The sequence below is a fragment of the Colobus angolensis genome, unplaced genomic scaffold (assembly GCF_000951035.1).
Source record: "Colobus angolensis palliatus isolate OR3802 unplaced genomic scaffold, Cang.pa_1.0 Scaffold10, whole genome shotgun sequence".
Taxonomy (NCBI): domain Eukaryota; kingdom Metazoa; phylum Chordata; class Mammalia; order Primates; family Cercopithecidae; genus Colobus; species Colobus angolensis.
This window is the reverse complement of record NW_012110919.1, coordinates 19,910,864-19,924,316: the sequence shown is the minus strand read 5'-3', so window position 1 is coordinate 19,924,316 and position 13,453 is coordinate 19,910,864. Positions and strand designations below refer to the sequence as shown.

The window sequence follows — 13,453 nt, the reverse complement described above, 5'->3', positions numbered from 1 at the left end:
ATGAACCAACCTCTGCTAGTTTCCAACTTTTCTTCTGCAGCTTCCTCACCTCTGTCAGCCTCCATAGAATTGAAGAGAGGTAGGACTTTGCTCTGGATTAGGCTTTGGCTTAAGGGAATCTTGTGGCTGGTTTGTATTTCTATCCAGACCACTAAAACGAAGGCTGTTTTTGCTTTTTTATCATTCGTGTGTTCACTGGAGTAGCACTTTTAATTTCCTGAACTTTTCTTTTGCATTCACAACTTGGCTAACTGGCTTAAGAGGCGCTTAGCTTTTAGCCTGTTTCTGCTTTCGACATGGCTTCCTCACTAAGCTTAATCATTTCTAATTTTTGATTTAAAGTGAGAAATGTGCAACTCTTCCTTTCGCTGAAACACTTAAAGGTCATTTAGGGTTATTAGTTGGCCTAATTTCAATGTTGTTATGCCTCAGGTAATAGGGAGGCCCAAGGAGAGGAAGAGACAGGGATACAGGGAGAGCAGGTGGTGGAGCAGGGAGAAAACACACAGCGTTTATCGATTAATTCACTGTCTTATATGGGTGCAGTTCATAGTGCCCCAAAACAATTACAGTAGTAACACCAGAGATCACTTATCACTATAACAGATACAGTAATAACAAAAAAGTTTGAAATGCTGCAAGAATTACCAAAATCGACACAGAGACAGTGAACACATGCTGTTGGAAAAATGGTGCGGATAGATTGCCTTAGGACTGATATGAAGCTTCAATTTGTTTAAAAAAACAAAAACAAAAACACCACCACAATATCTGTGAAGTGCAATAAAACGAGGTATGCCTGTATTTACCTAACCTCTTTAATTAATATTAATCACATCTCCATCTCCTTTCTTCCACACACACAATGCAGGGTCTTAGGGATACAGAAAGAGAATTAGAGTATCCTTATCTATCTCATTTGTCTTATCACATTATACATATAATAGTCTCAGAGTGAAAATACTAATACCACCACTGTACTATGATTACTGAAAATTGTTAAAAACTAAACAACTTATAGTTAAAAAACTAAACAACTTTTTAAAACCCATGCTATGTCTCTTCTCCCTCCATTTAAAAATGATGTATTCTGTATTTTCAAGACCACATAGCTGTTACATTCAACAGTCTCTCCTCTCTTGGTTCTGTGAGTAACTACATTGAAGTGCACTCCATCAATCATTGTGTCAGTCTCGCACCAGGCATTTGGATCATCTGAAGCTTGTTCTTGGGTGGATTCCTTAAGAAGAGGTCATGGGAACAATATTCTCTGAGTTCTTATATACTGATAATAACTTATCTGTGATCTTTTTACTTGAAAGTGAGTTTTTCTGAATATAAAATTATTGGGTAGGGACAGTGCCTCACACCTGTAATTCCAGCAGTTTGGGAGGCCAAGGCAAGTGGACTTTTTGAGCCCAGGAGTTCAAGACCAGCCTGGGCAACATGGTGAAACCCCGTCTCTACAAAAAATAAAAAATTAGCTGGGTGTGGTGGTAAATGCCTGTGGTCCCAGCTACTTGGGAGTCTGAGGTGGGAGGACCTCTTGGGCCTTGGAAGATCAAGGCTGCATTGAGCCGTGATCGTGCCACTGCACTACAGCCTGGTTAACAGAGTGAGACCGATGTTGTTTCTAAATAAATAAATAAAATTACTGACTCACAGTTTTTCCTTGAGTATCTAAATACCTTATTCCATTTTCTTTTGGCATAGGTGTTGCTGTCAAAGTCAGATTATAATCTAATTTCCTTTCCCTTATAAATCATATGCTCTTTTTGCCTAAATGTTCATAAGATTTTTCTTCTTCAAATATAGTTAATTTTACTAGAAGATTGTTGGTCATTCTGAGTTGGTATCTCTAGATACCATGGTATGCTCTTTCAATATATAGTTTCCCGTCTTTTTTTTCTTGAATTACAGTTTTTAATTTTTTTTTTATTATTTCTGTTTCCTTGCTTTAGTTTTCTTTATCAGAGGCTCTTGTTACCCATATGCTTTGTCTTCTTTACTTCTCTTTAGTCGTTGTCAGTTTCTCTCCAAACCTCTTTTCTTTTTCTTCCCTCCCCTTCCCTTCCCTCCTTTTCTTTCTTTTTTTGAGACAAGGTCTTGCTCTGTCACCCAGGCTGGAGTACAGTGGCACAATCATGCCTTGACCTCCTGGGCTCAAGCAGTCCTCCCACTTCCACCTACCGAGTAGCTGCAACCACAGGCATTTACCACCATGTCCAGCTGATTTTCTATTTTTTTTCTAGAGACGAGGTTTCTCACAATGTTGTCCAGGCTGTCCTCTAACTTGTGGCCTCAAACATTCCTCCCAGCTTGGCCTTCCAAAGTGTTGGGATTACACGTGTGAGCCACCATGCTAGGCCCCAAACCTTTTTTTTTGTTTTTTTTTTTTTAGACTTTATTATTATTATTATTTTGCTCTTTGCCTTTTATTTATTTTGGGGGCATTATTTGTTGTGTTTATTTGCTCTTGTGTTCTTTCTTGGTTTGTCTTCATTTATTTCTAATTTTTTTCTTGATTTGTGTCACTTTATTTTTTTGAGTTTTTCAAGTTCTGATTTATAATGTTTTATATATTACTTTATTTTGAATTACTATAATGTAGTTTTTATCTCTTTTGAGCATGTCTTTTTAGCATCTTTATATTATCTAAAAGGATGTTATTTTGTGTCTTATTTTCTTTTGTTCTGACAGTAATTTTGGAATTCAACCTTGATTTTTTTTTCTTGCTTATTTTTATGTGGATTTAATTTTCCCAAGCTTTTTAGGTGGTGGCTTGGTTCAGATAGCTGCTCTAATTTCACAGAGCTCCCTCTCTGACATCTTCAGATAGTGTTCAGAAACATGGTGCCTTGCTTTCTGAGATTTCCTGGCCTGGCTTTTATGTAGTCTCTCTTATGCTTTTATCCCTCTTATTTCTATCCTGCTGAAATTCGATTTCATTTCCTGGAGTGTCTGCTTTGTGGTCCCATCCTGGAAGGGAGCCCTCTCTGGGTGATTTTGAGAGTGCTGGGGTCTAGATTGTGCCTGCCTCTTCAGACCTTTTAAATTCAGTACTCCTATGCCCAGCTTATGTTGGAAAAGGCAAAATCCTTCCCAGTTTCTACTGCTGGTCTCACACCAGCCTGCTGCCCTCAGGTCTGTCAGGTGTCCCCTTGCTGTCCCCTCCCACACAAACCCGAGGCCGATCACATGCAGGTCATGTGGCTGTTGGTGTTTGCTCCCATCCACTTGAATTTTGGGGATATCACCTAGTTGGTGTAAATGTTGTCCCTGGATTTTTGTTTTGTTTTGTTTTGTTTTCTGCTAGTTCTGTATTTTTATGGAGGGACTTTGGAAAAACCCTCAAACAATGCTGCCACTGAGATTCTGCCATCTCCCAGAATCCTCAGTGTCACTCTTTTACTGGCATTGCTGGAGTGCACATTTTGTAAATTAAATAATGCTTTGTGATAAATCTTTCTAATTAAAAAAAAATCTTTAAGTATGGAACTGATATTTAAATCACCCTTTAATCACTTAATATCCCCCATATCATGTTATTATTGGAGTAATTGAAGCTTGTATAGCTTAGCAGTTGAAATGAAAGTTTAAAGAAATATTTGATCTGCTCCTAGCCTACCTGCTTCTTAATACCTTATTTTCCACTTTGCTCTTCTGAAGGTAAAAGAACACTGTACTAAGATCAAATGGTTTCAGACAACACCCCCGTCCGCCCCTGCCCTTTTTTTTTTTTTAACAGAAAAGCTCTGTGTAGTTTCTCAAGCCTAGGCTATTGGTAGTAGCTCATGAGCTACAAATAGTAGACAGTATAACAATGCTTAGTTTTAGTAGAAGAAGGATACCAAGGAGAGCCCGAGAGTAGGAGTTTTGAGCATTTGCAGGTCGCTTCGCTTAAATGCTCTCAGCCCCGATTGCCTTACATATAATATGGAGGTATGATAATAATAATTATGCCTATCGAGAGAGTCAAAAGGAAGCTGTAAACGTATAATGGGCTGTTATTTTTTGTAATGTGGATTTTGATGTATACCTATGGTGGATTCCTAGCAGCAAGAGTACCTTTAATAGATATTTTGTAGAAAAATACAGTGGAACCAGTTGATCAAATGAGCTGTAAAAGAATAAAAGTAATTTTTTAAAAACTGCTTTTGGGATTACTTATGGTATATAAATCCATGAAGTCCTAAGCATTGAAGTGTTGATTGCTAATTTTGTGGGCATTGATTTAGTGACAGCCACTTTGCAGTTTTAGGAGAGGGAATACCAATCTTAAGATACACCCCCTCATTGTTTAGGCGGGGCTTCTTGCAGCCTAAAAGTAAATTATATTGACACAGTTTACCTTTCATGTACTACTTTGTGAAATAGCGTTTTATACTCTCACACCGCAGCTGTGTAAATCCTACTCCTGGAAACTACACTTCACTCCTAACTTTTGCAAAGTTTTGGCTCTGTGAGTTCTTTTCCTCAGCAGTATCCTCTCAAAAAGAGTAAGATTGTGGCTACCTAAGTATTTTACTTGGGGAAATTTTAGCTCCAAGAAAATAATAGTGCTTTAAATAATACAAAGAGCAGCCAAGTTAAGTTTAGTGAATGATGTTGATTCAGCATTGTTCCTTATCTGCAGGGTAGTAATCAAACACAAATGCAAAAAATGGCTAATTCGGACAATGGAGTTGCATAATTGTTCCTTCCGGAGTCTGGGAGGTGGAAAGATCTTGCAAAATGATAGTCTTAATTGTCTTCAGCTATATCATAGTCCAAATTTTTAAGTTTAAAGGACGCTTTCCCCCTTCTCTCAAATCAGTGTATTCTTCTGCCGAAAAAAACAAAAATAAATACCCTATCTAATCCATTTTTGCTTCCATTATAAATTTTCCTAATATAGTTTGTTTTTGGCGGGTGGGAAGGCATTTGACAAAGACTGGAAAACCTGCTAGACAAATTCTGAAAGAGCTTTAATGCTTTCTAATATAGGTTTTGCCCTGAAATAAAAATGGAAGTTGATGTTTTGGTTCCTCTGAGGCATTCAGCAGGGGAGGGCTTTGTCTTAATTCCATTTTGTACAGATTGCATCTGGGCCATTTGCCAAAGGATATTATAACCCTGGCAGATCGGAACCCAACACTCGGTTCTTGGTTTTCCCGAACTTGGTGCCGCTCTGCACGTCATGGTTCATTTGGGAATGCCCTGATGCCCTACATGCAGGCCTTTGTGGGCGTCTGTGGGACGCTGTGCTGCTCTGCAGCTGCTAACCACATCTTTAAACTTTTTCCTGTCTCATGTCTTTTCTTCATTTCCCCTTTGGAATTGGTTTCCTTAGCATTAGAAAAATAGGGTCTTTTGGGGGCATAACCCTTTTTACGGCTATAACTCTAGCCCTAGCACAGTAGCAAGTTCATGATGGGTGATTAAAATAGGGAAGCAGTGTCTGGAAAGCAGTATTTGAAAAATAAAACTATTAAATTAATTGTACTTTAAAATTAGTACGTGAGAGAAACCCAAGTGTTTTAGTTTTCCTTTTTTCTTGTTGGGATTGTTCTCTTGAGTTGTTCTTTTTCCATATCCAGGCTTTCACATGTGAAAAGGATGCCCATGATACAGGAGTTCTGAACATGTGCTTAAAGTTGTTTTTTTCTAGAACCACAATGGGATTTTACTGATGGATTCACTTATTCATGTAGGAGCCGTTGGAACTGATTTCATTTTTTTGGTTATATAGATGAGAGGTTTCTATGTTGCGCAGGCTGGCCCACACCTAGCCTCGCCTCCTTATGCACCAGGACAACAGACCTGAGCCCCTGCAGCTCCTCTGATTTCATTTTTGTCCTTTCAAAACAAAACAAAACATTGCCATAGTAATGTGCTGTCCAAATAGAAAATGTTAGGAACACACAGCATTATTTAAATTAAGAAAATAAAATTTAAAAAGGGAGTAGGGATGACTTGTACTCTTTGCTGTGCTGAGATGCCTACTCTGGGTGTTTTATGTCTGTTTTCCTCTGCACTCACTGCATACAGTTTTGAGAAAGCTGGTTGGTATTACAATACCAGTCTATAGCCATAGAACAAAGAAAAGCTAAGCCTACTCAGAGATCAGATCTGTCTACTGTGGTAATTGGCCTAGGTATAAACCAGAGCTTTCACACATAAGATATCTTGGGTGTAAATTAGTTAGTATTAATTAATTGGGTACAGTGCTGAATTAATTTGAAGACAGGACTCCTTCTAAGAAATTCTGATGTTCAGACCTAGAAATATATATGAGGTCATAGTGGTCATATTAACAGCGAGAAAAGTCATCATGAAAATATAGTAGGCTCCTTTTTTTTGTTTTTTAATTTTGCCATGCGCTATTCTAAGCCTTTATGTACATGGTTATATTTAGTTATCGTATCAGCACAGTAAGCCATGAGTGTGGCCTATTTTACAACTTAGGAAACAGGCTCAGAGAGTGACAGTTTTGTCAAGGGTCACACAGCTGATAAAAGGCCCAGCCAGACCCAGATCTGTCTAGCTCCAAAGAAAGCCCCATGCGCTTCTCCCTCGTTGCAATATTTCCTGTTAGGCTAGTGTTTTGGGGCATGCAAAATGTTTGAGCTCATTTAACCCTTCTAGTAACCCCTGAGTAAGCACAGCTGTCCCCAGTATCAAGGAAATTCAGGCTCCCGGAAGTGAAATCCCTCCTTAATGCTAACATGACCAGTTAGTGTCCCAGCTCTGACAGGAGCCTGTGTCTTCTGACACCCAGACCAGCATCCCATATTACATACAAAAGGACCAAACATGTACCAAGTGGTGCTTCTGTTTGTTGTTGTCCCTGAGCTGCAGGAACATCAGTCCAAACCTGCAAGCTGTCACCCGAAGTAGCAGACAACCCTGAAGAGGGCAGAGAGCCACATAATGACAGTCCTGTGAGCAGGGCCTGTGGGCGCCAGCCAGAGCACGTGTATGCTGGTGTGGAAAGACCTTCAGACCGCCCCCAAGCCCCCAGCTCTTTCCACAGTCCACCGTAGAGAACACCACCCCCTCTAGCAGTGGACGCAAGAATTCAATTGTCTTCTCATTTCATTTCAGAGACTTTTTCACTCAGCTTTCTTCTCACATTGCAGTCCTTGTGCTTATAGTATTATTAGCTTTTTCACTCTGATGCTTTTTCCCTAGCAGCTCCTGAGCCAGCTTCTTTATGGCATTGTTTAAATGCTGCATGCACTTTTTAGAAAATTGCTCTACACATCTGTGTTTTTTATTTTGAGACTGGATATTCAATTTCTCCTTATTTTCTTCTCTACTTCCACCTAAGTCTTGTTCATCTTTAAAGGTCACCTCCTCAGGGAGCCCTCCTTGGTGGACCAAGCTTGATTAGCAGGAAGCTCATTTCATAGTAGTGCGGTTGGCTTATGCCAGCATAGCACTGGTTGCACTGTGTGGTTCCTAGTGAATATACAGGCAATAATAACAACTAACACCCAGTGTCTGCCTTACGCCAGGCATTCTTCTAAATGTGTCAGTTTCATGTTACCATGTTAGTCTTCAAACCGCCTCACAGAGGGCAGGTTCAATATTAAGTCCTAGGAAGGTTAGGTGAATGTCCCCAAAGTCACATCAGTCTGGCCAGAGCCCATCATCTCAGCCCTGCTATGTACTGTCTCTGCATTCTGGAGGCACTATGTGTGTGACTGGCTCTGTGCTGAGGGTTAATTCCTTAAATCTCTTAGCACACTTCTCAGGCATAGGTACTAATGTTTTCTCTATATAGTGATGTTTGCCAGGATCATCACAGTAAGTAGCCTGGGCAGGATTTGAACCAGACTCTGCCTGACTCTGGTGCTCACTCTCTAACCCTCTGTATCACACTACTTGGATTTGTTGTCTTTGATTTTCAGTCTGATAGAAGTCTCTGCTTTCTGTTAGACCATCAACTTCTCAAGAGCAGGGCCTGTATTTAGTTACCCAGTACTAGATGGGTTACAATAGAATTTATTGTAACTCATTAAACGTGTTACAAGAAAGAGTTAACCAAGGTAGTAAAATGGGTTAGATGCTTGTCTTATGTGCATAAACCCAGCTGAGGGAACCATTAAACCAGCTGGAGGTGAGGTAAAGAAGGAACACACAGAGTTTCTTTATTTTAAAAATTAATAAATGTTTTGCTTCATCATTACAATTTTCTTTTAATCCAGGAAAAGATGATGGGGAGAAGCTAGAGAAAGGAAAAGGTTGAGTCCCCATTATGAGCTCTGCTTCTGCCCTCATATTTTAAGGTTGGAAATGCTGATTATAACCAAAGCCTCCCATCACTCCACGTCTCATTAGTGATTTGGAAAATGCACTGGCTGTGCTCAGAGTTAGACACAGAAGCGTTTTCAGTCCTTGCGAGGAAACCCAGCAGGCCATGGTTGGGGTGCCATCTGGAGATCGAAGGTGGTATTACCACTCTGTCAGTTCTAAGTGGGGTCACAGTGCGTCTTGCAAAATGCATTTCCTGTTGAGTCACTAACGTCCCATTTCATAATTGTTTTTCTATCGACTTCATGCTTTGATCAAATTAGTAGTCACTGTTTTCTGTGTGTTCTGTTCAAAATGTCAGTCCTGCTTTATATTCAAATAGTCAAGTTCAACGTGGAGTTGTTTCACTAATCATAAATTCTTGAATAAAAATAGTGCATATCAGGATGAAAGCTAACATGCAGTGCTGGAGGAGAGCAGATGCCCACATTCTCCACAGGGGAAAGAGGCCTGGGTCAAGGTCTGTTCCGCAGAGGGAGGGAGAGGGCAGGGTAGGTCATCCTTTTCCTTCTACGCTTGTTCACACCTGCCTTGCTTAAAATTTGCTGAATGATGGTGGGGCTTTGGGGAAATTAGGTGATGTTCTAAACTTGGGCCATCAAAATGCAGGTTTATTTTTGCCATGATTTGTGTAAGGGGTATATTTAGCCTGGGCAGAATTGAGCTGTAAAAATGAACAAATCACTCAACTCATGACCTTTTCCCACTCTTCAGAATGGCAAACTTTTCTCATTTTTTGCAGGACAGTTGAGCTGAGCTGAACCCTAAACACTCATCCAGTCTAGATCTCTGCCTTCCACTAAGCAATTGAAAACAGACAATTGTTTGTCTCCTCCTTTAAAGTTCCCACAAAGGAAAATTCTGTTTCTCACGTGTTCTAGTGTTGAACATGATTTTTCACTGACAAGTTCTTAAATTTTTCATGACCTAGTTCCTCAAAATCATTTTCTGATGGTAAATTTACTTGTTTCAATCTTCATGTAGAAGATAATGATTTTAAACTTTAGCTTTTTCATAAGCTTAAATAATATTTAATATCTGGTCTTCTGTAGGGTTTTTTTTTTTTTTTTTTTTTTTTTGAGACAGAGTCTCGCTCTGTCGCCCGGACTGGACTGGAGTGCAGTGGCCGGATCTCAGCTCACTGCAAGCTCCGCCTCCCGGGTTTACGCCATGCTCCTGCCTCAGCCTCCGGAGTAGCTGGGACTACAGGCGCCCGCCACCTCGCCCAGCTAGTTTTTTTGTATTTTTAGTAGAGATGGGGTTTCACCGTGTTAGCCAGGATGGTCTCGATCTCCTGACCTCGTGATCCACCCGTCTTGGCCTCCCAAAGTGCTGGGATTACAGGCTTGAGCCACCGTGCCCGGCCTTCTGTAGGGTTCTTGATGCTACTCAGCTTACCTGTAACTCAGCCCTTTTCTCAGAGGTTGTTTGTTTCTTAACCCTTTGAAACCTTTCTCTTCCATTGTTAAACGTAAAGTCTTTCATTCCTTCCACTCATACTTTCCCTGTCCCTTTCTCCCCCTGTGCCCAGGCATCTCCCCAGTTAAGATATGGCGAGTCTTCTGCATGTCTTCACCAGTCAAGAGGATTTTTTTTTAAGTCACAAGTTTTATTGCAATATAATTCACTCATTTGAAATGTACAATTCACTGATTTTTAGAATATTCACAACCATCACCACAGACAATTATAGAAAATTTTCATCGCCTCAGATAGAAACCCAAATCCTTTAGCTATCACTCCTCCACCTGTCGCCCTCCACACTCCCCAACACTAAGCAACCACTATTCTGCTTTCTGTCTTTATGGATTTGCCTCTGCTGGACATTTCACATACATGGAATCCTGCAATATGCGGTCTTCTATGTCTGGCTTCTTTCACTTTGCATAATGTTTTTAGAGTTTGCTCATGTTGTAGCATGTATCAGTACTTCATTCTTTTTTATGGCCAAATAATATTCCAGTGTATGAATATGTCACATTTTGTTTAGCCATTTATCAATAGATGGATATTTGGGTTGTTTCCACCTTTGGGCTATTACAAATAATGCTTCCATGAACATTCTTGTACAAGTGTTTGCATGGACACATAGTTTCCATACTCTTGGGTATATCCCTAGAAGTGGAATTACTGGGTCATATGATAACTCTGTTTAATCATTTGAGGAACTGCCAAGCTGTTTTCCAAACTCTGCCACCAAATGGTGGCTGTACCATTTTACATTCTCACCAGCCATGTACGCAGGCTCTGATTTTTTCACATGCTTGTGAACACTTGTTATCTGTGTTTTTGATTCTAATGGGCATGAAAAGAGAGCTTGTGGTTTTGATTTGCATTTCTATAATAACTAATAATGCCAAACATCTTTTCATGTGCTTTTTCGCCATTTATATGTCTTCCTTGAAACGTCTATTTAGATGACTGGCCTATTTTTAAATTGGGTTATTTGTCCTTTGGTTGGATTCTGAGAGTTCTTTATATATTCTAGCTATAAGTCTCTTATCAAATGTATGATTTGCAAGCTATTTTCTCCCATTCTGCGGGGTTTTTTTTTCACTTTCTTGATAGTGTCCTTTGAAGCACAAAAGCTTTTAATTTTGATGAGGTCTAATTTATTTTTTTCTTTTGTAATATTTTCTATAATACATGTTATAAAAATATTAAGTGTATTTTTATTTTCCAAGTGTAACATTATAGAAAATATGTTTTAAGGCTGGGCACAGTGTAATCACGCCTGTAATCCCAGCACCTTTGGGAGACTAAGATGGGCATATCACAAGGTCAGGAGATCAAGACGATCCTAGCCAACACGGTGAAACCCTGCCTCTACTAAAAATACAAAAAATTAGCCGGGCGTGTTGGCAGACACCTGTGGTCCCAGCTACTCAGGAGGCTGAGGCAGGAGAATGGCGTGAATCTGGCAGGTGGATCTTGCAGTGAGTCAAGATTGCGCCACTGCACTCCTAGCCTGGGCGAGAGAGTGATACTCCATCTCAAAAAAAAAAAGAAGAAAAGAAAATATGTTTTAAAAATTACATCATCCCATCAAGAACCACAGACTTAGCTAAGTGTCTTCATCCCAATCCTTTTCTTGAGTGTTTCACATTTTGTATTTTTCTTTCAATTTTTTGCATGCTTCTAACTGGAGAGTTTTGAACTTCACAAGGAATTTAGAATAAAATCCCAAATAATATTAAATAAAAGCTGAGAGGTAATGTTTTGCAGTCCTTGTTGGTATCCTGATCTCTGGTAATATATTACATTTTAAAAACAGCTGATACTTGGGAGGCTGAGGCAGGACAATTGCTTCAACCTGGGAGACGGAGGTTGCAGTGAGCCGAGATCACGCCACTGCACTCCAGCTCGTTCAACAGTGTGAGACTCCATCTCAAAAAAAAAAAAAACAGCCTAGCACAGTCATTTCACAACATTCTGCCTTTCATCCACATATCACTGTATGTTCTGTTTATATAGAGCAAATCTTTAAAGTGGATGGTTACTGTAAATGTGATAATGAAAGGCACTAGCTTTCACGTGGATCATCTTTCTTCCTTCTCTAACAGGTATGGCAGATCCCAGAAAATGGACTCACGCTTTCCCTGACTGAACCTGTGGTGATTTTGGAAGGCCACTCAAAGAGAGTCGGCATCGTGGCTTGGCATCCAACAGCCCGCAATGTGCTTCTTAGTGCAGGTGGGAGCTGAGCTCAGCGGTCCTCCCCTTGTCTTCCACTCTTGTGGCTCTGTGAGTGGGGGGAAGCAAATGTGTTTTGGTTGTGTGCTCTATGGTTTTAAAGCAGATTATTAGGAAACCATGGTGAAGAGGATTGGGTGAGGTGCACTGCTCCCCCAGCCCACACACATACTTGTGTGTGTGTGTGTGCATGTGCGTGTCTTTCAAGGCCACTTTGACAACCTGAGGAAAGCCATGTATTTCCTGCTATAATTTCAGCAGGTTTCATGGTTCCTGCCAGGGCCCTCCATGAACCGTAGTTTTGTTTATTTCTGATATGGTAGAAGGTATACTTGGTTGGGAGCCAGAAACCCTGGGTTCTGTCTGTGGTGTTGCTCCTGGCTTTGGGAGACCCCATTAGGCAAATACGCTCCTTCCTTTTAAAAAAAAAACTCATTTTCCCCTGCTATACAATTAGTATATATTAGTATATGTTCTCTATAGTATACACAAAAGGAAAAAAAAATCACTTTTCATCCCACCACTCAGAGGGAAGATCACTATTACTTTTTTGATGTTTCTTTCTGAAAGATATTTCTGTGCACATACATAAATTATTTTACACACAGAGATGGGTTCGTACACTTTACACATGGGCTGCTTTCTGTACTTGGTGGTACGCTGTGACCCTTTTCAAGTGCCATTAAGCACTTTTTCTACTTTTAATGACTTCATACTAATCCATTTTCTGGATATACCTCGTTTTACTTGATTAGTCCCCTATTTCTGGACATTAGTGTTGTACAGAAATCTTTTCCTTTATCTAAAATTGGAGATTTCATTTTCTTTTATAAAAGCAATACAGAGAGCATGGGGGAACTTTGTGAGGTGATGGAAATATTCTGTATCTTGATCATAGTAGTGGCTACATGAGTATATACATTTGTTGAAACTTACCAAATATATGCTTAAGATAGGTACATTGTATTGTATGCAAATTATACCTTAATAAAAGTGGTTGCCAGGCGCGGTGGCTCATGCCTGTAATCTCAGCACTTTGGGAGGCCGAGGCGGGCGGATCACAAAGTCAGGAGATGGAGACCATCCTGGCTAACATGCTGAAACCGTGTCTCTACTAAAAATACAAAAAAAAATAGCCGGGTGTGGTGGCAGGCACCTGTAGTCCCAGCTACTCGGGAGGCTGAGGCAGGAGAATGGTGTGAACCTGGGAGGCGGAGCTTGCAGTGAACCAAGATCACACCACTGCACTCCAGCCTGGACGACATAGCGAGACTCCATCTCAAAAAAATAAATAAATAAATAAAATAAAAAAATAAAAATAAATAAAAGTGGGAGATGGGCGAATCACGAGATCAGGAGATCGAGACCATCCTGGCTAACACGGTGAAACCCCATCTCTACTAAAAATACAAAAACTAGCCAGGCGAGGTGGGGTGGCGGGCGCCTGTAGTCCCAGCTACTC

At 40.2% G+C, this 13,453-nt stretch overlaps 1 protein-coding gene across 4 annotated transcripts in view; it reads left to right on the top strand.

Annotated features, from left to right (window-relative positions):
* The window catches only part of CORO1C (coronin, actin binding protein, 1C), an 85,059-nt gene that overhangs the window by 56,475 nt on the left and 15,131 nt on the right, over positions 1-13,453 (top strand). For all 4 annotated transcript variants that reach the window (XM_011935895.1, XM_011935888.1, XM_011935883.1 and 1 more), the window contains one exon: positions 11,862-11,991. In XM_011935895.1, the coding sequence (XP_011791285.1) occupies positions 11,862-11,991 (130 nt within the window). The remainder of the gene's footprint in view (positions 1-11,861; positions 11,992-13,453) is intronic.